Below are 22,470 nucleotides of genomic sequence, written 5' to 3' on the forward strand. Positions count from 1 at the left end.
GGGGGGATTTTGGGTCTGCATTCAGATTGCCATTCCTATCTCTTTTGTGCCTTCTTCCCCTTCATCCTACCCTGTGTGAAGTCAGTGATTCATTCTGTTTTCTTTCTTCCATATGGCAGGTTGTATTAGAAAAGAAGGAGAAATGTTCAACCAGAACATATTTTTTCAATCCCAGAGGAGGGAGCAGGGAATAAACAGCATTTGCCGCTTATTTTCTCCTCTTTATAGCTGTGCATGAGCCTGAAGGTTTGGGGTGTTTCTTTTCCCTTCCAGTGACAAGAGCTGGTCACTGAGTCCCGATGGTACACTTATTTGAGTGACAAGCAGATAGCAGCACTCTTTGCAACTACCTAAAATCCTCTTCTGTGCAGCTGATAGTGCAGAATTCAGTAAAATGATCAAACTCCAAGCTGCACTCTCTAAACATCTGCCTGAAGTTAACTTCACCTTATAAATTCTTGTTCATGAGATCTTTACAGTCAGTGGTTACACATGTGTATTTGGATGTAGTTGCCATGCAGAAATGAGATAAATTGTCTAAACTGAATATTTCTTAAAGGAAAAAAATCAATGTGTGTCAAGTATCAATAAAAATCATTTTAAGCAAAGTTAGACAGAGCAGTTTAAGACAAAAGAACCACCCTCTTTATTGACAATAGATATACACCAACCAACAGAACCAATGAAAATTTACCAGCATAATTTCCTTTCATTGAAACAGCAAGGCAGATATTGACCAACTGTCTTAGTTGACTTGCAGTTCAGCTTTTCAGGCATTAAATTTCCTAACTGTGAACAGAAGTGGCAGGCAAGTGACTCTTGTTTAAAATGTGTTTGTGTTAAAAAGAAAATGGAGATACTACTATGGAAGCACAAACTATGCTCACAGAATTGTAGATAGATACAATGCATTTTCTTCATCAACAATGTTAATCTGCAAGAATTTGAATCAAAACTTCACAGAAGAAAAAAAAATAATGTTGCCAGTAGTCATTTGTACATGGTGTTCTCATGGGTCTGTCTCAGATGGCACCGTAGTCGTCTAAAAATCCTCATTCCATTAAGGATTAAAGTGACCTTACCACTCTGGCTGATTTAACACAGGACATCTTTGTAATAAAAAGGGTCCCAGAATCTTGTAGGCTTCATAAGTTGTGTGTTGCATTTCAGAAGTGATGCACAGTGAAATTGTACAAGTGGTCAGTTTCAAAAGCTCAGTTGTCAAGCTGTCACCTCTTCAGCCACAAAACTCAGCTTCATTTGATAATGCACCTATACATATAAATTATTCCACATCTATGTTGCTTTAGGGGGGAAAACTAGACTTCAAAGTCACTTAAGCATGAAGGTCTCTAACTGTAAATAATTAATCTGCCCATCTGCCCTTCCTTAGATGTAAACTGAAAGTATGTTTAACATATTAGTTATTTTAGTTCCCAAATTATCCTTAGGTTACTTAAAAGTTATAAACTTATATGCATTAAAATAATCCGTATGAAAATAAGTCACCTTCCTTTCAAATGGTTTATGTTTTGGCTCTTCTTGAGCCTTAATTAAGAACTAAGAAGAGCTATTCACCCAAAAGAAAAAAATACAATCTACCCAGCTGTGGTAGCTGGTATTTAGTGCTATCAGCCATTCAACATTGTGTTCCTTTCTCTTCTCCACAGAGCAGGCCAAAACTAAGGGACCGGCTAGACACCAGAGACATGGCCCTGTAGTTGGTCCTGCTGCAAGTCCCATGTCATTGTGCAGGAATCTGCCTGGATAATATCAATGGGATCTTAAGGATCCAAATCCTCAGTCTGGGAACCAGAGGGAAACATGGACAATGCAGCTGCCATACTGAACAACCTTTTATGTCAAGGATTTTTCAAAACTGTTGCGGTCCTTTCAAATGCCAAAATAAATGCCTCGTGCTTGAGGAATTTTCTTTCTCTTCTAGCAGCTAAGTTGTCCATAAAACGGGATACTTATCTTCACAGTGAAGGATCTCAGACTGGGATCCTGCTGAAAAATACTGGCTGAAAATCTCTTCCCATAGTAATAGCTGAGAACCATTTTTCCTTAAATGTGTGGCTGTTGTTAATGAAATAAATGTGAAGCTTTAATTCCCCAAATTCAAGCAACACTGAAACTGAAAATGGTCTTCGGTGTCACTGGACAAAATCCCAGTTCATGGCTTTGATCTAGATGTTATAACAGAACATGTCCTAATTCATATATGGATTTCCCAGAAATCCAGAAGCAAGCATGGCTGGAGCACAACAGCCAGCTACTTGCTCAGCTACACTAACCAAAGTCGTCATAGCCAACATACAGACTTTTTTGTAATTTTTAATGTAATTTTTTGTAATTTTTAATACAGTCTGTGTAACCAGAACTTTGGAATTAATTTACCCTCTTCCAATAAGAGTATTATATTTATTTTTATTTCATTTTATTTTTAATTAAACATCCCACAGAGTGGCTAACTGCCTACCAGTTCTTGGTTTTATACAGTAGTTTTCTTAAGTACTTTTTGGGAACATTCAGTTCATCAAGACCTGTAAGCAGAATGCAGAATGCGGCATTCTGAATCACTGATTCAAAAAATAGATACAATGCTCATTATCAACTTTGTGTTCTTCTCTGTCAGACTTTGGAAGATAATTTAAGTGTGCAGTTTTTCTTACCCAAGTGATTGTCAGAGCTCCCAAACACTGAAAATGAAGCTTGGGCAGGAGAGTTCTGAATCACAGCACTGAAATTTAGCCTGTGCCATTCTCATCTACCAGTTTTCTATAGAAGCAGCTTTTACTTTATACAAGCACAGATAGCACAATAATTCTGTCCTGCTTACTCACCACTACATATACCATTACTGGTTACCAACTTGTCCCAGACTACCACTGCATAAGCAGTGTCAGACATTCAGACCTCAGTTGTCAGACCCTCCCTGCAAATCACAAATTTAGCATGAAGTAATACTAAAATGTTATAAGAATAACATGGTACATATTTAGTATGTTATAAGAATAATATACTAAAATGTTATAAGAATAACATGGTAACCAGTGGTTTTCTTTTTTTCTTTCTTATCTTTTTTAAACTTTTTTGGTATGTTTTTGCCACTATATTTTAGAGCTCACAGTTCTCACTCATTATTTCGAAAATACGTGCGTAAAAGTGGGCTTGGTTTCTCTAACTGGGATCCAGAAGCTTAGCTAAAACCTAGAGGCCCAAAGTCTATCAGAATTGGCATTATCATTGTACTAAGTGCATCTATGCAGTTGGAGAAGTGCACTGGTTTTTTCTACCTCCTAACTGTATGCTTTGTATTATACTGATGGATTGAAGATGGCGTGGCGTGACATTTTCTGATTTTTTTTTTTCCTAGCAGAAGGGATTAGGTTTAAAAGACTTATTAAAAAAATAAAGATATTCTATCATGGAAGGACAAATAAAAATCCAAAACAGCTATATGAAGGTTAGAGAGAGAGAAATTGAAAAAGAAACATCATCTATTGAGCAAACAGTTATCCTTAACCTGACTGACTTCATGTATATGAGTCATCCTGTCTGATTCAGTAATCTGCTTTTAAGTATTATGTGATATTGCTGCCTTTGAGGGTACAGGAACCTGTGTGGAAGTGAAAGGGCTTTTTATTTGAACTCAGTTTGTATAATAAAGAAGGAAGGAAAATCCAGTGTTCTGATCTGAGAGACCCACTGCTGGTAATATTACAAAATAGAGTATTTCTGTATCTTCCTTAATTACCTGAGGAAGTCCCAGCCAGCTGCAGGAGACTGTACCGGACACATCAAAGCTGCAGAAAAGCTCACAAGCTTACGGAAAGCCTGACAGTGAGTAAAATTTTACTACTATTTAGTATGTGTCTGACCACACACTTTGTACAAAATTACTTGCTGGAGGAAATTAATTAGAATTTGGTTCACAACATTTCTGCTTCCAGTGATACCACTAGCAAGCTGCTTTGACTCCAATGGGAACAAGATCCTTTTCACCCTCTTGCCTAGTAGAAGATTTAGCTGGTACTGAAGCTAGTCTGTGAGACCAAACACTTAACTGTCTTCAAAACCTGCAACACCATTTTGAAGAGCCGTGCCTGTGTTCAGCAGTGGGATTGCCATCCAACAACACACCCACGCAGACTTGAACACACCAGAAGGGGGTCTTACATCTATGACTGCATGAGAGCCATACCCAGGGTTCAGGTGTCCGCCTGCACAGGGGCACAGGGGTCTCAGGGGTTGTCAGCACAAACCACAGGTTCACCCTTCGTGGTGCTGAAGTGATCCACACCTTCATGTGTTTCAGCCCAAGCTCCTGCACTCAGCCCTCTCCAGGAAAGAGAAGGCACAAAGGAGCGCACATTTGCACCAGAGAAGAGGACAGTTCCCACCGCTCTGTTGAAACAAGTTCTTTTGAAACATCAGGCTTTGACCCAGCTCTTTGGCCAGGTACTTTTTCAAGTAACACAAGATCTTAGAGATATGTCCTCACATCCTGGCAGAGGGCGGTTTAGTAAATAGATATTTAGTGATGTTACTCATGAAAACTTGGTTTGACGGTGTTGTAAATCTGGGTTCAGCATTCAAAGCAATCATATTAAAACCATGATGTTAGGATTAACATTAGGTCAGATACTAAAACCTTAGAAGGAAAAAGAGGTGTTTTCCATGAAATAGCAGGTCTGATTACAGGTGGGCGCAAGAGGCAAGGGATGTCCTTTCAGCAAATCCTCTCTGTCCCAAGTGTTAAGCTGAAGTATCCAGTTCTTTTATCATGGGATGTAAGGCACAAAGTCACAAAAAATGTGTCTGAATGTAATGTTTGATGTCAGTGCTTGGTAAGAGACCTCGATAGGTTCATACAGTGCTTATTTATATCCCAGATAGATTAAATATACAGGAAAAAGAATAACCTATGAACATTCCTGTATTTTTAACATCAGATGCTTTCTGAAAGGTGTTGAGCTGAGCTCAGGCAGTTGTACATGGGAAAAGGAATACCCAGACTTTATTGTGATAAGACTGAATTGGTTATCCTTTTAATATTCACTAATGAAATGTTAGTTTACTAACTGCAGCCACTCAACAGTTTGTGCTCTGTGTGTTTTGAAAGAGACTGAAAATGGAGTTTGGGGTGATTGCTATAATATTCTTGTACTCATTCAATTATGGTATATAACTGCTTGTAAGCAAGAAGTTATGATAACCTTAGGAAAGGAGGAAAACAGCAAACGATTTTTATTTTTACTTAGCCAGGAAAGACAATATTATGGAAACACTGAACACCTTTCACAGTTTCATATCTTCTGCCAGGGTGTGGTATTGATTTCCTCTAAATGTATAACTCACTTCTGTGCATCAATAATTACATGCAATAAGGCAAAATATAGTCATTGTTCCTTCCTCTTTCCAAAAAAAACCCTAAACGTGTGAATCCTCTGAATTTTGCACAGCATTTGGTCTTTTTCTTTCCCAGAGCAGAGTAATTAGAAAGACAGAGAGAACCTATCTTCAGAGTCCACCAGGTGTTTATTTCTGACTCCTCTTATTCCCAGAAGAGCTGCCTCAGTAACAAGCAGAGGAGGAGTGGTCTTTGCTACATTTTTCCTCCCCTGCTTTCATTTAAGAAGATAGTGACATTGCCAAGCCCCATTATGGCAATGTTTTAGATACAGTTGGATGCAGAATTAGGAAATCAGATGGAAAAGCACAGAAGGCTTTGAAAAAAATTATCATGTGGAAGAAAGGGAGCTGGTTTAGTATTCCTGTCATACACAAGAACAAGGATTATTGCTTTACACAGGATTTGCTGGACTGTGAATTGTGTAAAAGGTATTGAGTTAAAAACTGGCTGCCCAACAGAAAAATGGTTGTATTGGAGGAATCTGTGCAGCCCAGTTGTTCCTTTTTGAGTATCATTCTTCTGCACTCTTAAACACGAAAGCTGAACTTGGCTGAGATGCAACTGTGAGAAACAGACTGAGTGTAATATTTTGAATGATCTTGTGTGAGGCCCTAACAGCAATAACAAGTCATGGATCTAGGCAGTTCTTAGAAGACTCTGAGTTTGAGCACAGTGAAAATATTCTGAGGCTTATGGCTTGTCCTTACATAGCACATGAAAAAAGTTATAGGTCATGAGTACTAATATGGTATATGTAAAAAAATGAATCACTTCTTTAGATACACTAAAGATTGATTTTATTATGGGGAAGAAGGGGCGAATCAAGGAAAATACTGGTACGGATAACCATATTGCAGTAGACCTGTGTGAGAAAAAAATGTTGTTTTTACAGGTTTAATTATCTTTCTCTATTAGTCATCCCATTTACCAGCTCCTGAGCCACGAATAGTTGCACATCTGGCAATTTCATACCATATGGAAAGTTAACTAGTGGTAACACCAGTGATATTTATGGCAATGTGCAGCAAAATTTCTCTACACTACTGATCAATGGAATTCAGTCTGTTTGAGCCCTGGAAATCTCCATCTTAGTGTATGTATTTCAAGAATAAAATCTTATTAGAGCACCTTTTGCAACCTCATTTAGATTAATTTTGATCAGTTAAGATGAGGTTCACAAAGCATCTAAATCTACCCAAAGACATCTTTTTAAATCTATTTTTGCTATGTAGACCTCCCAGTTGAAACAGACGGTTACTTACCACATGTAGAGCTCTGGCCTGTAGCTCATTTCCCAAAACAAAGAAAATTAAATAAAATTCCAGGTGAAAAAAGGGGGTTTTATTTTTAATCTCCATGCTAGATTTACTGAGCTATGTCTTAGTGCCCTTGAATGAAGAAAATAGTAGGTGTGGGTTTTTTGGATTTTAGCAAAGCTTTTGATACTGTCTCCCACAGTATCCTTCTGGACAAAATGTCCAGCACACAGCTAGACAAGTGCATAATATGTTGGGTGAGCAATTGGCTGATGGGTCAGGCTCAAGGAGTTGTAGTAAATGGGGCTACATCAGGCTGGTGGGCAGTGACCAACAGGGTTCCCCAGGGCTCAGTTTTAGGACCAGTGTTCTTTAATGCTTTTATAAATTATCTGAAAGCAGAAATCAAATGTATATTATGTAAGTTTGCCAACAATACTAAACCAGGAGGAGTTGTGGACTCCCTCAAGGGCAGAGAGGCCTTACAGAGAGTTCTGGAGAGACTAGAGAGCTGGGCAATCACCAACTGTATGAAATTTAACCAGAACAAGTGTCGGATTCTCCACCTGGGATGGGGTAATCCTGGTTATATGTGCATATTGAGGGATGAGAGGCTGGAGCGCAGCACTGCAGAAAGAGGTCTGGGGATTTGGGTTGATGGTAAGGTGGGTATGAGTCAACAGTGTGCCCTGACAGCCAAAATGGCAAAGCGTGTCCTGGGGTGCATCAAGTACAGCATAGCTAGCCAAGGGAGGTGACTGTCCCACTCCTCATTGTAGTGGTACAGTCCCGCCTTGAGTCCTGTGTGCAGTTTTTGGTGCCTCAATATAAGAAAGACAGCAAACTATTAGAGTGTGTCCAGAAGAGGGTGACCGAGATGGTGAAAGGTCTAGAGGCAAGACTCACAAGGAGGTCACTTGGTTTGTTCAGCTTGGAGAAGGCAGAGGGGTGACCACATCTCAGTCTATATCTTCCTCAAGGAGGGCAGTGGAGGGGGAGGTGCTGATCTCTCTCTGGTGACCAGCAATAGGACACAAGGAAATAGAATGAAACTGTGTCAGGGGAAAGTCAGAACGGACATTAGAAACAGGTTCTTCACTGAGAGGGTGGTCAGTCATTGGAACAGGCTCCCCAGGGACCTGGCCATGGCACCAAGACTGTCAGTGTTCAAGGGGAGTCTGGATAACACTCTTAGTCATATGGTTTAGTTTTAAGTAGTTGTATTGTGTTTGGGTGGCAAGGTTTTGGTAGCAGGGATTTACAGGAGTGGCTTCTGTGAGAATCTGCTAGAAGCTTCCCCTGCATCTGATAGAGCCAGTGCCGGCCGGCTCGGAGACAGACCCGCTGCCAAACCAATCAGCGACGGTGGCAGCGCCTCTGGGGGACAGAGTTAAGAAGGGGAAAAAGAAAACTACAGAACTGCAGCCAGAGAGAGGAGTGAGAACATGTGAGAGCAACAGCCCTGCAGCCCCCAGGGCAGAGCAGGAGGGGCAGGAGGGCTCCAGGCGCCGGAGCAGAGGGTCCCCGGCAGCCCCTGGGGAAGCCCACGGGGAGGCCGGCTGTGCCCCTGCGGCCATGGAGCTCCCCGGGGGAGCAGATCTGCACCCGCCCCCGGGGAGGGCCCCACGCCAGGGCAGGGGGATGCCCGAAGGAGGCCGTGACCCCGTGGGCAGCCCGCGCTGGGGCCGGCTCCTGGCAGGGCCTGTGGCCCCGTGGGGGGAGAGAGGAGCCCCGGCTGGAGCAGGTTTGCTGGCAGGACCTGGGACCCCGCGGGGGCCAGGCTGGAGCAGCCTGTTCCTGAAGGACGGCACCCATGTGGGACCCAGGCTGGAGCAGCTCGTGAAGAACTGCAGCCCGTGGGAAGGACTCACGCTGGAGAAGTCCATGGAGGACTGTCTCCCGTAGGGGGGACCCCAGGCTGGAGCAGGGGCAGCGTGTGAGGAGTCCTGCCCTGAGGAGGAAGGAGCAGCAGAGACAATATATGATGAACTGACCCTCATTCCATCCCCCCGTTCCACTGTGGGGAGGGGAGGCAGAGAAAATTGGGAGTAAAGTTGAGCCCAGGAAGAAGAGGGGGGTGTGGAGAAGTTTTTTAAGATTTAGTTTTATTTTCACATTATCTTACTCTGATTTGATTGGCAATAAATTAAGCTAATTTCCCCAAATTGAGTCTGTTTCTCCCACGATGGCAGCTGGTGACTGATCTCCCTGTCCTTATCTCAACCCACAAACCTTCTGTTATATTTTCTCTCCCCTGTCCAGCTGAGGAGGGGAGTGATGGAGCAGTTTTGGTGGGCACCTGGCATCCACCCAGGGTCAACCCACAACAATAACCCTGTAAGGACCAGGGAATTGGATGATCCTTATGAGTCCCTTCCAGCTTGAGATATTCTACAATTTTATGATTCTATGACGGAAAGCATGATCACAGTAATTAGCCCTAGTTGGAGAACTGACTGAAAAGAAAATTTCAATTGCCAAATAACTGATATCAACTTTATACATACACATACAAATAAATACTGTTCTTCTGATCATTCCTGAATTCTAGGTCATTCTAGCAGTGTTTGTCTTTGGGATGAGTCATAAAGCTTAAGATTGCAGTGAATTTTTGAAACCAAATGAATTAGGACTTACTGGCAAGGAGTTTGGAGAAAGTCATGTCATATATTTCAGAACACAAAGAAATGCCCAACATCCTTTGCTTTGTGGATATCCTTTCACCTCCACATCAGAGGGCATAAACTTTCCCTCAGGATACAAGTAAAATGAATGCTTCTTTTATTTTTCCTCAGTCATTACTGAGATTTTGCATTTGCAGTTTTGTCTGCTCAGAAATGACACAGATGTGCAAGATATGTACCACTGGAGAACATGCAAGAAGATCTCCTTTGCACAGCTCCAATGATATCCTTCTTGTTCATACATCCTCCTTGTTTGCATCCCCCTCCCCACTCCTATGTGCAGTAATACTGAAAATATGCAATGCTTTTGAGAGTGAACCAATTAACTTCTTTCAGTTCTCCTCTTTTTTTCAATTTTTCCAGCTCTTTGGCCTAAGTGACATTTCAGACCTAACAAATAACTGAAAGAGTGAAATGTTACATACAGCCTTCACCAAGAGGTATATCAATGCTTGCTGTAGTATAGAACTTTATTTCACACAGCACATACAGTAGCTTTTGAATATGAAGTGAATTTCAGTTCATAGCATGGGTGCCTTCAGTCTTAAGATCCCAAATGATATGGTCTAATCTGGTTTTCTTACAATTGTCTTTGATATTAATGAGCTTTTAATTAGGAATAAAACTGAGATGTCATTATGGATAGATGTATCCATGCAGACTCAAGCATTCACTTTTTATTTTATTTTTTTTTAATTAGGCCATCCAAAAGTGCTTTGGCAACAGAAAGATATTTTAGCATTAACTTTATTTAGGACAAGGACAAGTATGTTATTCTCAGAGAGTATTATTACAGACGGTATAAATAGTACTCTCTTTTAAAGACTTCTAAGCATATGTACATTTTTGTGCGTGCTAGTATGCATGAACATAGAACTGGACGAAAATTACCTGTTGAAACTGTTTCTTGATAGAATATTATGGTTTTAATGAAACACTAGAGTTGTAGAAAATGTCTTAAAGGAAAAAAAATCATTTACTGGAAAACAGTTTTTCAACAAAAGTTAAAATATTTTTCAAGATAAAAACCACTTATGATTTCTGTAGAGTTGTACTCTACAGCTATAGAGTGAGACAGAAACTATACTGTATGCTAAATCTCCATCTCTGAGCTGAAGTCTGTAGATCTAAACCAGGAAGAAAAATACTTCAAATGTGATGTGAGTATAGTTTCAGTTTACTACTTGACTTGTAGAGGGACAGTGTAGCAGTGTTACGAAAAACTGTTGCAGGTGGATGAGCTCGTAATGGATGCAAAGGAAACTGGGCAATGGAGCCCTTACGGAGCTTGTAGCTTTGCACCAGCTCCTTGCGTCAGGACCCAAGTCTCTTCTGCCAGGCATCAGTCTCTGGAAATCACATATAGATCAGGAAGAACTGCACCACCCGCTACGAGTGTGATACGTCAATTTCTACAGGAAGCAGCGGGAGTACACAGATGCTTTCCTACAGAAAAGAAAGAAAAAAAAAATTGTTTTCTGACCTATATTTACAACTATACACAATTACTCTTATAACTAGGGCTAGCATGGAAGGGAGACGAGTAAACCCTGTACGCAAAGCTATGTTTATAATGCCTTTTTTTGTGATTAACCAGAAAAATAAGTTTTCTAGGGATATTGTGAAAATATAATTTGTCTTTTGCTGAGAAAATATTTACTAAATATATATTAATTCAAACAGCAGTGGCTCTACCTTGTACAAAAAGTGCCTTCATCAGGTCTGACACTAACTGAACAAAGTGCAGATTTTTAGGAAATCACCCTTCCAAATAAATGTATAACTACCAAGTCACAAAAGTCATGAGCCAATAATGTCCATTTACAGGGTTTGAAAAGCCCTTGGAAAGTTTTTAGTGATACCCTATCAAATGTGGGTACAGATTTCAAGCAAATGGGTGACAGGAAGTGCTCAGAAGAATGGTTTTCAAGTGTAAAAAGAATAGTTTGTCTGTGAAGCATAGACTTGCTAGGGAAAAAGTTCTCACCTGCCTTTGTTATACAGATGGCACATTAATTTGTCTGCCACTCCTAACAGCCAATAAGATCACTGTCACCTAGTTTTCCTATTGTGTTGTGGATAAGATAACAAAGAAGTTCTCTTGGTGTTAAATCTAACAAAAATGAAATTATGCTAATAGGCAGAAGTTTGCAAAACATATTGTTAAAGTTACCATTGAGTGTCTCTGTTTACAAAAAGTGGAAGTCAGTACATTACCAGAACAGTTCATTTTTCTGACAGCCTTAGAGATCTCTGGACTTTAACATGAAGATATGTTGGGGTTTAGCCCCAGCTGGCAACTAAGCCCCAGCTGGCAACTAAGCCCCAGGCAGCCCCTCGCTCACTCCCCCATGGTGGGACAGGGCAGAGAATCGGAAGAGTAAAAGTGAGGAAACTCATGGTTTGAGATAAAGACAGTTTAACAGGGAAAGCAAAAGTCGCGCACACAAGCAAAGCAGCACAAGGAATCCATTCCCCACTCCCCATGGGCAGGCAGGGGTTCAGCCATCTCCAGGGAAGCAGGGCTCCAGCACACATAATGGTTAGTTGGGAAGACAGATGCCATCACTCCGAACGTCTCTCCACCTCCCCCTTCTTCTTCGTCCCAGTTTTATATACTGGGCATGACATTATATGGTATGGAACATCTCTTTGGCCAGCCTGGGTCAGCTGTCCTGGCTGTGTCCCCTCCCAGCTCCTCGGCACCCCCAGCCTGCTCGCTGGCAGGGCAGCACAACAAGCTGGACTGTCCTTGACTGCTTATCAACAACTCAAAACATCAGCAGACTATCAACATCTTCTTATCCCAAATCCAAAGCATAGCCTCACATGAGCTTCTGTGAAGAAAATAAACTCTACCCTGGCTGAAACCAGGACAAGATATTTGAAGGAAACATCCGTTTATAACAGGCTGTATCAAGAACTTTTCTTATGGTCCTAAACCCTAAAAAATGTAGAATGCTTGTGGCTTCCTAAATGGATTACTGATGTAAGATTCAATTATGCTTGAATGTACTAGCCCTCAAAAGTCTGTTACTGGCCCAGATTTAAAGCAGCATCCTTTTTTATTTTTTCCAGTAGCTTTCCATCACCCATATCTTCACTCATTGAAGCTGAGGAGCAGCTGGATGTTAGAATTAAAGCTTCAGAGGGATTTCCATTCCTGTTTTTCAACATATGAGATATTGTCCAGGCAACAGGGGTGTCATCTTTACTGCCATGCCCAGACAATTTTAAAAGAAAGACCATTTCTTTCAAGATTAATGTAGTACAAACTACCATGAAGCTGCATTTTTTTCAGAGACATAAGTCTATATCTTTCTTCATTATTGCGTTATGGCAATTAGGTGCATCAACACATCTATAGTCATGGTAATTGGGCTATTCTTGTCTTTGCTGCTGAATATTTACCTCTTAATGACATCACTTTTCACCAGTAAAATAGAGATACTATTTACTAGAGATGCGTGAACAATTTGGCAGAAGCAATTTTGAAGAATTGTACCTTTCAAAAATTTGCTTCTGCATTCAGAAGGAATAGATGGCAGAAAAGATGTGCTATTCACAGTAGTTCATTAATTTATACAACGAAGAATTCTTCATCAAAAACTATTTCCACCTAAATATTTGCAATTCTTATGAGGTAGTTAATTCTGTGGGTATGATAGTAGTGTTACCTTCCCTGAATGCTTGACTTATACCATTAACCTATGCAAAAAATTCTGAATTTTATTTTACCTCCAAGCCTCTTTTACAGCTCTTCACATAATTGTTCATCCACGCTTTTTGTAAACTTCTTCCCCTTCAACTTACCAACAATGTCAGTGGGAATGTCATTCTGCTTATGATTCTTGCAAATATCTCCACTTTCTTTCCCTGTTATTTATGTATGAAACGTCTCCTGTGAGATAATCCTTAAGGTTTATTATCTTTTCCTTCAAATTTCTTCCTAAGATTCACTTTCTCTGTGACAACTGCAAGAAACTGGTAAATCAATCTTAAAAAACATTGGGCTAGAAACAGAAGGTGTACAGGTGTCTTCATTTCTCTGCTTAATTTCAGACAATCTGGATTTCTAAGCCTTGTACAGGTAATTTATATAATCATATGAATTTAGCATTGTAATTTTCTTACCTTCTGTTCTTTGGCACACTTACTCTTTTACACTGATTCAAAAAATAATCTAAGCACTTGGGGGAAAAACTATACCCACTTGCCTAGTTTTATAACACCTGATACAAAGATTTTAACCAGTCTTACAATAATACTAGTGGATAAGGCATTCAAAATGTCCCTCTGGATGTTATTTTTGCTTTTTTTCCCATTTCTGTAACATATTTGTTATAATGGGATACCAGTCTGGGTCTCAGTCTTAGAAGTATAACCAGGGTATTGTTGGAAACAAATACTGTTTCTTCTGAAAACAAATGCAACTCGAATGTAGTTTCTGAGTTGGTGTTAGCCCATGAAGCTTTTCCTGATGACTTAGTAGTAGAGAATGATCCCAGGAATAATTGAATCAAACTTTGTTTCCAATTCAATTAATTGGCATATTGGTGGTGGTTGTTGTTGTTACTGCTGCTGCTGCTATTCAAGGTTTCTTTCAATTTATTAATTATTGGAATGCAGACAGACAACTACTTAATGCTTTGCAGCTTATTTAAATGCTGAGATATTTAAGAAATCAATGAAGGGAGGGAGAACAAAATCTCTGCATAAGCAAAAAAAGCCTTGATTAAAGAGACAGGGAAGCTAGTACACCATAGTTCGCTTGAAACATTTCTAAGATACTCCAGTTTAAAGAAAAATCCTCCACTGGAGAGTATATAGGCAGGTTTGACTTGGCCTGTGATACAGCTTGGGGTCAATACACTAAGCTTAGGTAATTTGCTAAAAAGCTAATTTTGCTTTGGCACAAGACCTGGTGAGATAAACCCGTTGCTACACATTGGCTTTTATACTGAAAGACAATATGGCAGGAATGTCAAGAATGTCACAGTCTAGTCAGAAAATGCCACAGTCAGGATTTCATTCATCCTCCTTGTGGCATTCTATCTCACTGTGAAAACATTCTTAACTGCCTACTATTTTCATGTCTCTTTTTGACTGTACATAAAACCATCTGTTTTTCTCTGCCACCTTCCCAGCCTGTTTGCATTCATCCCCGGGGCAAAACGTCTCACCATTGCCATCTTGGTGCAGTCCAGCAGCAAGGACTCCTCATCCTCCCTGCCCTTTACCTGGTCTGGTCCAGCATCACAGGAGAGTGCAGAAAAGTCAGATCAGCTGGACTTCCAAAATCATTGTGATAAGTAGTTGAAGCATAAGGCTGTGAGTAAAAACCTTCCCAAACCACACTGAGCTGGGCAAAAGTTTGCACAACACAGGTAAAATCTGCAGTAGTTTTAGCTGCTCTTATTCAGTAACTGTCTACTGACCACATGAGAAAAGATGTTTTGCTGCCAAGGTTTAAGCACAGGTTTTGGCTTACTGCTTGCTGAAGTGTGACAGATGCTGACAGAAATGGCAAAGACAGGATTCTTCATACTGCTCAGTATCTGTTCCCTGATCCAAAATATAGGAATGCTAAAATTCATCAAGCAAGAGGAGAAAGAAACAATCTTATACAAGGAAGAACTATTTACTTTTGCTGAGCACAGGCCATAAAAAAATCCATCTTCATGCCTTATGCCTTGAACAATGTGAAGGACAGATATAGTTTAAAACACCTTTAAAATCGGTACATCACCTGGTTCTATGATTCTCAGGATTAGCTGGTAACGTTTAGGTGAATAATCAGTATGAGTCAGATACCTGTCATGCAACATTTCATCCTAGAAAGTTTATTTAATACAGTTATGTTTTTGAAAAGGGAATTTTAGAAGAGAAAGTATTAAGTGACCTCAACATCAGGCGAAATTATCATCTCTGTTATAATCCACTGGGGTTTTTTAATTGTCTGGAAGGTTGGGAGAAGAGGAGGGGAAGGTGAGACCAAAACTACCATGTTGGAGCATCAAACATGCAGCTAATGATGGAAACAGATCTTCTGACTCTCACCTTTTCTGGCTAAAACCTGGTACCACACAGTACTGGAGCATCAAATTGGACAACAAAAGGAGCCTGATCAAATGCACTCTAGCTTTTAGCCGTAAAGGCTTCAAAATTAGGCTGAGGGAGAAATGATACAATATATAGCACATTTGCATGGTTTGACAATCCTATCTATGATATTCAGAATTGCACAGCATTCTGAGGGAGCGTTGTGTTGTTTTTTATTTATTTATTATTATGGTTCTTCAATTTAAAACCTACAGGGTACTGGTACATACACATTCTTGTAAAGAATTTAAAGGTGGATTCAAAGCTGCAGAACTTTTTGCAAAATTATTTGCATTTCAAAGCAGTAGAAGTGGCTGGTTTGGGTGACATCTCACAGAACTATTAACTAATAGCTTTAATGAGTTTTCTTAATTGCATAACTGAACTTTGACTGAGGTCCTGTGTTGAAAAAGAGTATCAGCCAACAGCAACTTGACCATTGCCTTTGGACTTAAGAAACAGAGACAGAGAAAGACAAAAGGGAGATATTCAGTTAATTTTTATTTTTCAGTAATGAATTCCTTGATATATTTCATTTTCCCAAGCGTATCAAAGTGTGATACATACCTCAGAAAGGTCAGGAAAACAATTTTACATCTTTTTCACATTCAAGCACATAAAAACTGCTGGTTCATAATTATTTATTATATTATTAGAATTTTTGTGAGAAAAAGCTATAATTTTAGAGAAATACTCCACAGTGCAAGGCATAGTACAGTCACAGAGCAAAAAGATGATACTATTATCTTATGTGTATGTATACATGTATATTTTTATGTATGCACTTTCTTGCATGTATGATGATAGTGAAGAAAAGATGTACAGAGGGATGCAAAGAAGGATAATTAAGTAATCCTGCAGATATGCAGAGGCAATTCCTATACTGGCAAAAGATAAAGTATGTAATGCTGGTTGTTTTAGCAGGAGTGAAAGATGTCATGTTTAACAGTGGCATGGATAGTGCAGCACAGTGCCAGTGATGTTGCCTACTAATTAACGTCCCACAAGTCTAAAGAAATGGGAGAAGCCATTTTTCACTGCAAGAATTCATCTTGCAGTGAAAAGTATCTTTTAATGGTATAATTTCATTCAAATATTTAAACAGTAGCGTTGTTCTTGGATGGATGTATAATAAGAAGCAATGGTGATCACACTGACACAAACTATACTTTAGGGATGAAGATGTATCCCTTCAAATGTTCTCACACTGAAGGCCCAAAGGAGGCCCTGCTAGTGATGTTACTGGACATGTCCTGACAGCACCACTTCACCTTTGTTAAATTCAAACGGGACCATATGCTATAGCTTGTCAAAGTTCACTGTAGGTTTCTCCCAATATTCACTTTGTCCTGCAAAGAGTCAGAAATCTTTGTTGCCCGTATTTCCTTTGCTAGAGCTTTTTAACTTTTGTCCATTATTTGTACAATGACGTAGGTTTATATTTTTTTGCATAATGAAGGTAAAATCATTTTTGCACAAAGTAGTTCAAAGCCAAGGGTGTAGTCACAGATGTGTTTAGCAGGAGGCATGGTAGTATCATCTGGGTCAATGTAAGCTGAAATAATCAATTTATGTTTTCTTCTAACCTGTACCTATTGAACCAAGTAATCTTTGTTTTTCTGACTTGAATTTAATATAATTTATTACTTATCCTTATTGATATGTAATTTACTCCAGCTTAAATCTCAGTTCTGAACCTTCCTAGCCTGCAAGTGCATATGCACACACATGCACGTACGCACCCTTATAGATAAATGCATATCCATCTTCATCTGTGTGCACATGATCTTGAAGAAGGGAATGGTTAATGTTTGATGTGCTTTATTAACACCACTTTTCTTTTTTCCAGCCACAGTCAAAAAATCCTTTTATCATTTTTTATACTGTCCATCTTCTAATTTATACTTCTCAGAAGTTTTAGTTACGAGGTGACTTGGGTAGCTGCACAAAACGTTTCATATTTTTGCTATCGGAAACAAACACTCCAGGGGTGCTTGTCGTCCACTGAACCTGTTTACTTTGTGCTTCATAGGTTAGTTGAATAAGGTAGGAAATGAATTCCCTGCATGCTAGAAGTAGCCTTATGAAAGCACTAACCTCACAGACTGAGCTCTGAAAGTAATGATCAGAGCACACGAAAGCCACTTTGATCCGAATTCAATGCAAACACCTAACTCACAGACCCCTATAGATTTCCAGTTTTAACTTAATGCCTAATGAAGTGAAATTTATCTCTGAAAACCTTTGTCACAGCTGGACATAACTAGCAATAGTTACTTGCAAGACTGCAACTTAAGGAGGAAACTAAATGGATCTCAGCTGGCTGTCCTTCTAGGACAAAGTTGAAATGTACTTTTATAGGTAGTACAATAAAGAATAGTCTTCATCTAGGTCCCCTGACTACACTGCAAAGCCAGCATGCAGTTTGCCTTATATTATTAATCTCTGCCATAGAAGTGTCAGAATAGAAAGAAGAAGCCGCATCAGTCAAGAGTGAGATTCCACCACAGAGTTATGAGAGGAGTAATATGTGCACCGTTAATTTATGGTCAAAGAACACAATTTATATGCAGCTTCAAGAGAATGTATTGTTCACCCAAATAAGTTTCTAACAGTCAAAGCACAACAGCTGTTTATTACTTAGTCCAGTTACAATAATTCTAATGTTAACAATCCAAACCACCCAGTTTCTGCTGAGGATTGTTAATGATCCAAAAAGATCAGCAGATCCAAGAATGTGCTCTTTTTCTTGCATGTTGAGTCCCCACCCTTCTGATCACCCACAGTCTGAGAGGGCAGCCCTCCTCTCTCAGGCCGGATGATTTGGTGAGTTATCATATCCCAAGTTGTTTGCTAGGGGTGGATGGTGGTGGTGCAGCAGAGTTACTGGTGGGAGTTTCTTCTTTATCAATCTGGAGTTTACTCAGTATTATTTCTATGTGTTTCAAACAGCTTATTTGCTAAAATAACTGTCTGGTTGCTTCATAAATTTGGTTATACCATATCTGTTTAAATCTGTGAATCCTTCTCTGTGTACAGGAGAATTTCTCTTATACAATGCACATGACTCTGCACGGACAAACAAAACGACTCAAATTTAAGTTGAAAACTTCTTAAGTGCTAACCAGATGATTCTCAGGTCAGACAGTGAATGCCTAGCTATTGGGCAATTTTGTCATTATGGGTAGGATAAGCTGGGCAATAGTCATCTGTCCAGACCTGAGAAGAAGTTACAGGCAGGAGTTATGTAAATAATTTTACAAGTACAACTGAAATGAAGCCCAAATTAACCAATCTGGAAAAGGTTTCACAAGGCCTGAGGCACTGTATAATGTTACTAATATTATGAAGCCTGACTCCCAATACTACCGCTTGGCTTCATCAAGTTGGCTGTAGCACAGGAGATAAGGCACTTCCATAGTCCTTGCTTGCAGAGTACCTTACCCTGCAAGTGTCTCAGACATACCTTCCTTTGATGAACACCTACATTATTCCTTTTTTCTTCTTCTTTTGAAATGGGTTATTGAGTGTCTTCGTTTAGTAGATACCCTTGAAAAATTTCGTCTCCTGCCTTTGGTGACTAAACCTGTAAAGTACAGCCTTTGGAGAAAGGTAGTTAATTTTATAGAGGTTATCTTGTCTTCTACTAGCCTCAGTTTTAACCTGAAGGCAAGAATGAATAAATCTCTTACTAACTCTGTTTTCCATGGAATCTGTTGTGCTTCTTTGGACATTGTGCTGCTTAAACACAGACAGCTCATTTTATCTTGTTTTTCTCTCCCTCAGAGCTAGTTTACGTGTCTTGGAAGTACAAAGATGTATTCTGTAAACCCTTCTCAGGTCTTTGGTTCTAAAAACCACATAAAATCTCTCTGTGTAATAAAAGCAAAGAATCAATTTGTCATTAATACAAATTCTAATCAGAGATACACCAGTTCTTCCTTCCTCATCTGAGCCATTGTGTATGTGTGAACAAGCTCCATCTATTTATAGCTGTAATGTATGCAATAAATATTATGAGGAATCTTTTCATTGTCAAGGAGCTCCTTTTCTTGAAGATAATACATCATTAAGGTTTACCTTAAAACATTGACGTGAATAGGAAAGGCAAAAGCCTAGTTTCATATCACCTCACAGAGGCTCAATGCTATAAACTTATCACAAAAGTAATTAGCCCTATTTGCAGAATGTATGGTGTTTATCTCTGAATAAGTTATAGTACTGTCTTGAGGAGACCCACTGAGGGTGAGAAAAGGATAAAACCTAACCTCCTTTACTGTTTGCAGTAGGAGAAGCTGTTTTGTCTCCTCTGACATCTAGAGGGCAAATGCTGGATAAACAGATCCTTCTACAAGTCCAATAATAGTAAAGGAAAATCTGCTTATCTGTTGCTTTTGTCAATCACAATAAGTTTTTATTGTTTTGTTTCAAGTTAAAACACGTCCCTGCTTTGAAATGGTACTGTAAAATTGGCACAGATCTCCTTCTGCTGCAGACTTAAATTCTCCCCTTTCCCATCCTCATCTCCACAGGCCCTTGACGGAGGGTTAGACCGGATCAGTGGAGTCATGCGTCACACAGCTGCATCATGCTGGCAGCCGTTCCTGGGTCTGGCTGTGCTGCTAGTCTTCATGGGTCCCACCATAGGCTGCCCAGCCCGCTGTGAATGCTCAGCACAGAACAAGTCCGTCAGCTGTCACAGAAGGCGTCTGATGTCCATCCCAGAGGGCATTCCCATTGAGACCAAAATCTTGGACCTCAGCAAGAACCGACTAAAGAGTGTCAATCCTGAGGAATTCACGTCATACCCTCTACTGGAGGAGATTGACCTCAGTGACAATATAGTTGCCAATGTGGAGCCTGGAGCATTTAACAATCTCTTCAACTTGCGCTCCCTGAGACTGAAAGGAAACCGTCTGAAGCTAGTTCCCCTTGGGGTGTTCACTGGGTTGTCAAACTTAACAAAGCTTGATATAAGTGAAAACAAGATTGTCATTTTGCTGGACTACATGTTCCAAGATCTGCATAACCTAAAATCCCTCGAGGTTGGGGACAATGATTTGGTTTATATATCACACAGGGCCTTTAGTGGACTGCTTAGCCTGGAGCAGCTCACCCTGGAGAGATGCAACCTCACAGCTGTACCAACAGAAGCTCTTTCTCATCTCCACAACCTCATCAGTCTGCATCTGAAACAGCTCAACATTAATGCTTTGCCTGCTTATGCCTTTAAAAGACTGTTTCGCCTGAAAGACCTAGAGATAGATGCCTGGCCCCTCCTGGACATGCTACCTGCCAATAGTCTGTATGGTCTCAACCTTACTTCTCTCTCCATCACCAATACCAACCTGTCTGTAGTACCTTACTCCGCTTTTAAACATCTGGTTTACCTGACACATCTAAACCTCTCTTACAACCCTATCAGCACCATTGAAGCAGGCATGTTTTCAGATTTAGTGCGCCTGCAGGAACTCCACATGGTGGGGGCCCAGCTACGTGCCATTGAATCACACGCTTTCCAAGGGCTCCGGTACTTACGTGTGCTTAATGTGTCCCAAAACCTGCTAGAAACCCTAGAAGAGAACGTATTCCATTCCCCCAAAAGCCTTGAGGTCCTCTGCATTAACAACAATCCTCTGGCCTGTGACTGCCGTCTCCTTTGGATTTTACAGAGGCAACCCACTTTGCAGTTTGGAGGCCAGCCACCAATGTGTGCTGGCCCAGACAGTGTCAAAGAGAGGTCATTCAAAGACTTTCACAGCACAGCTCTTTCCTTTTACTTCACCTGTAAGAAGCCCAAGATACAAGACAAGAAGTTGCAATACCTGGTAGTGGAGGAAGGGCAGACGGTGCAGTTGATGTGCAATGCTGACGGGGATCCGCAGCCTACCATATCCTGGGTTACTCCACGTCGGAGGCTGATCACAGCTAAATCAAATGGAAGAGCCACTGTGCTGGGAGATGGCACCCTGGAGATCCGATTTGCTCAAGACCAGGACACTGGGATCTACGTTTGTATTGCAAGTAACGCAGCTGGGAACGACACCTATTCGGCCTCTCTTACAGTAAAGGGGTTTACTTCAGACCGTTTCCTTTACGCCAACAGGACCCCTATGTATATGACAGACTCCAACGACACAAGTTCCAATGGAACTAATGTGAACACCTTCTCTCTGGACCTTAAGACAATATTGGTGTCCACAGCTATGGGCTGTTTCACATTCCTTGGCGTGGTTTTATTTTGTTTCCTCCTTCTTTTTGTGTGGAGCCGAGGGAAAGGCAAACACAAAACCAGCATTGACCTTGAATATGTCCCTCGCAAAAACAATGGTGCTGTGGTTGAAGGGGAGGTTGCTGGACCACGAAGGTTCAATATGAAAATGATTTGATGGTATTCTGCTAGCAGTGCTTTTTCTGTGGCATTAAAACCAATTAAACCAGCCTGGCATGCGGAATCGCTAGGCAGAAGCAGCTTAATGCAGCTGTCACTGTATCAAAAGGTTACATGAAAATGGAAAGACTATTTGTGGTTATACAGCAGAGCCTCCAGACATTGAGGCAGATATGTCAGGGCCTTTCATAAAACTGGTAAATTGTACTAACTGTTTGCATTGCAAATATTGGCATTCTGGGGATATCAGCAATGAACCGCTGGCTCATGCTCATGGACAGTTATTCAACATTTTCTACCACTACAAAAAGGAAAAGAAAAAAAAAGCCTACAGTGTAGGATTTACATACTTAAAGAAAAAGACACATTTGTCTAAAACATACTCTACAGTGAAATTTGTATCTATAGATCTCATTTGGTAAAACCTTGCATCCTCCCTTCTAGTTGGTTCAACACCACAAAAAAATTAGTAGTTTTTTTTTTAATCTACATCTATACTGTGTACATTTTAAAGCAATACAAATGAGAGGTTGTGCTTTTAGATAACCACCAATACTGACCCGTGTGATGTCACCCTCCTTTTAATGACCATCTAACCCAAATTAGACTCTTGTAGTT

At 40.2% G+C, this 22,470-nt stretch overlaps 1 protein-coding gene across 1 annotated transcript in view; it reads left to right on the plus strand.

Moving 5' to 3' along the window:
• The window catches only part of LINGO2 (leucine rich repeat and Ig domain containing 2), a gene marked incomplete at its 3' end in the record, with an annotated part of 172,809 nt that extends 150,959 nt beyond the window's left edge, over nucleotides 1–21,850 (plus strand). Inside the window, exon 2 of the mRNA XM_082013500.1 lies at nucleotides 19,994–21,850. Coding sequence (XP_081869626.1) covers nucleotides 19,994–21,850 — 1,857 coding nt within the window. The remainder of the gene's footprint in view (nucleotides 1–19,993) is intronic.
• Between the last annotated feature and the right edge of the window lie 620 nt (nucleotides 21,851–22,470).

The sequence above is a fragment of the Phaethon aethereus genome (assembly GCF_964289735.1).
Source record: "Phaethon aethereus genome assembly, chromosome: Z".
NCBI lineage: Eukaryota > Metazoa > Chordata > Aves > Phaethontiformes > Phaethontidae > Phaethon > Phaethon aethereus.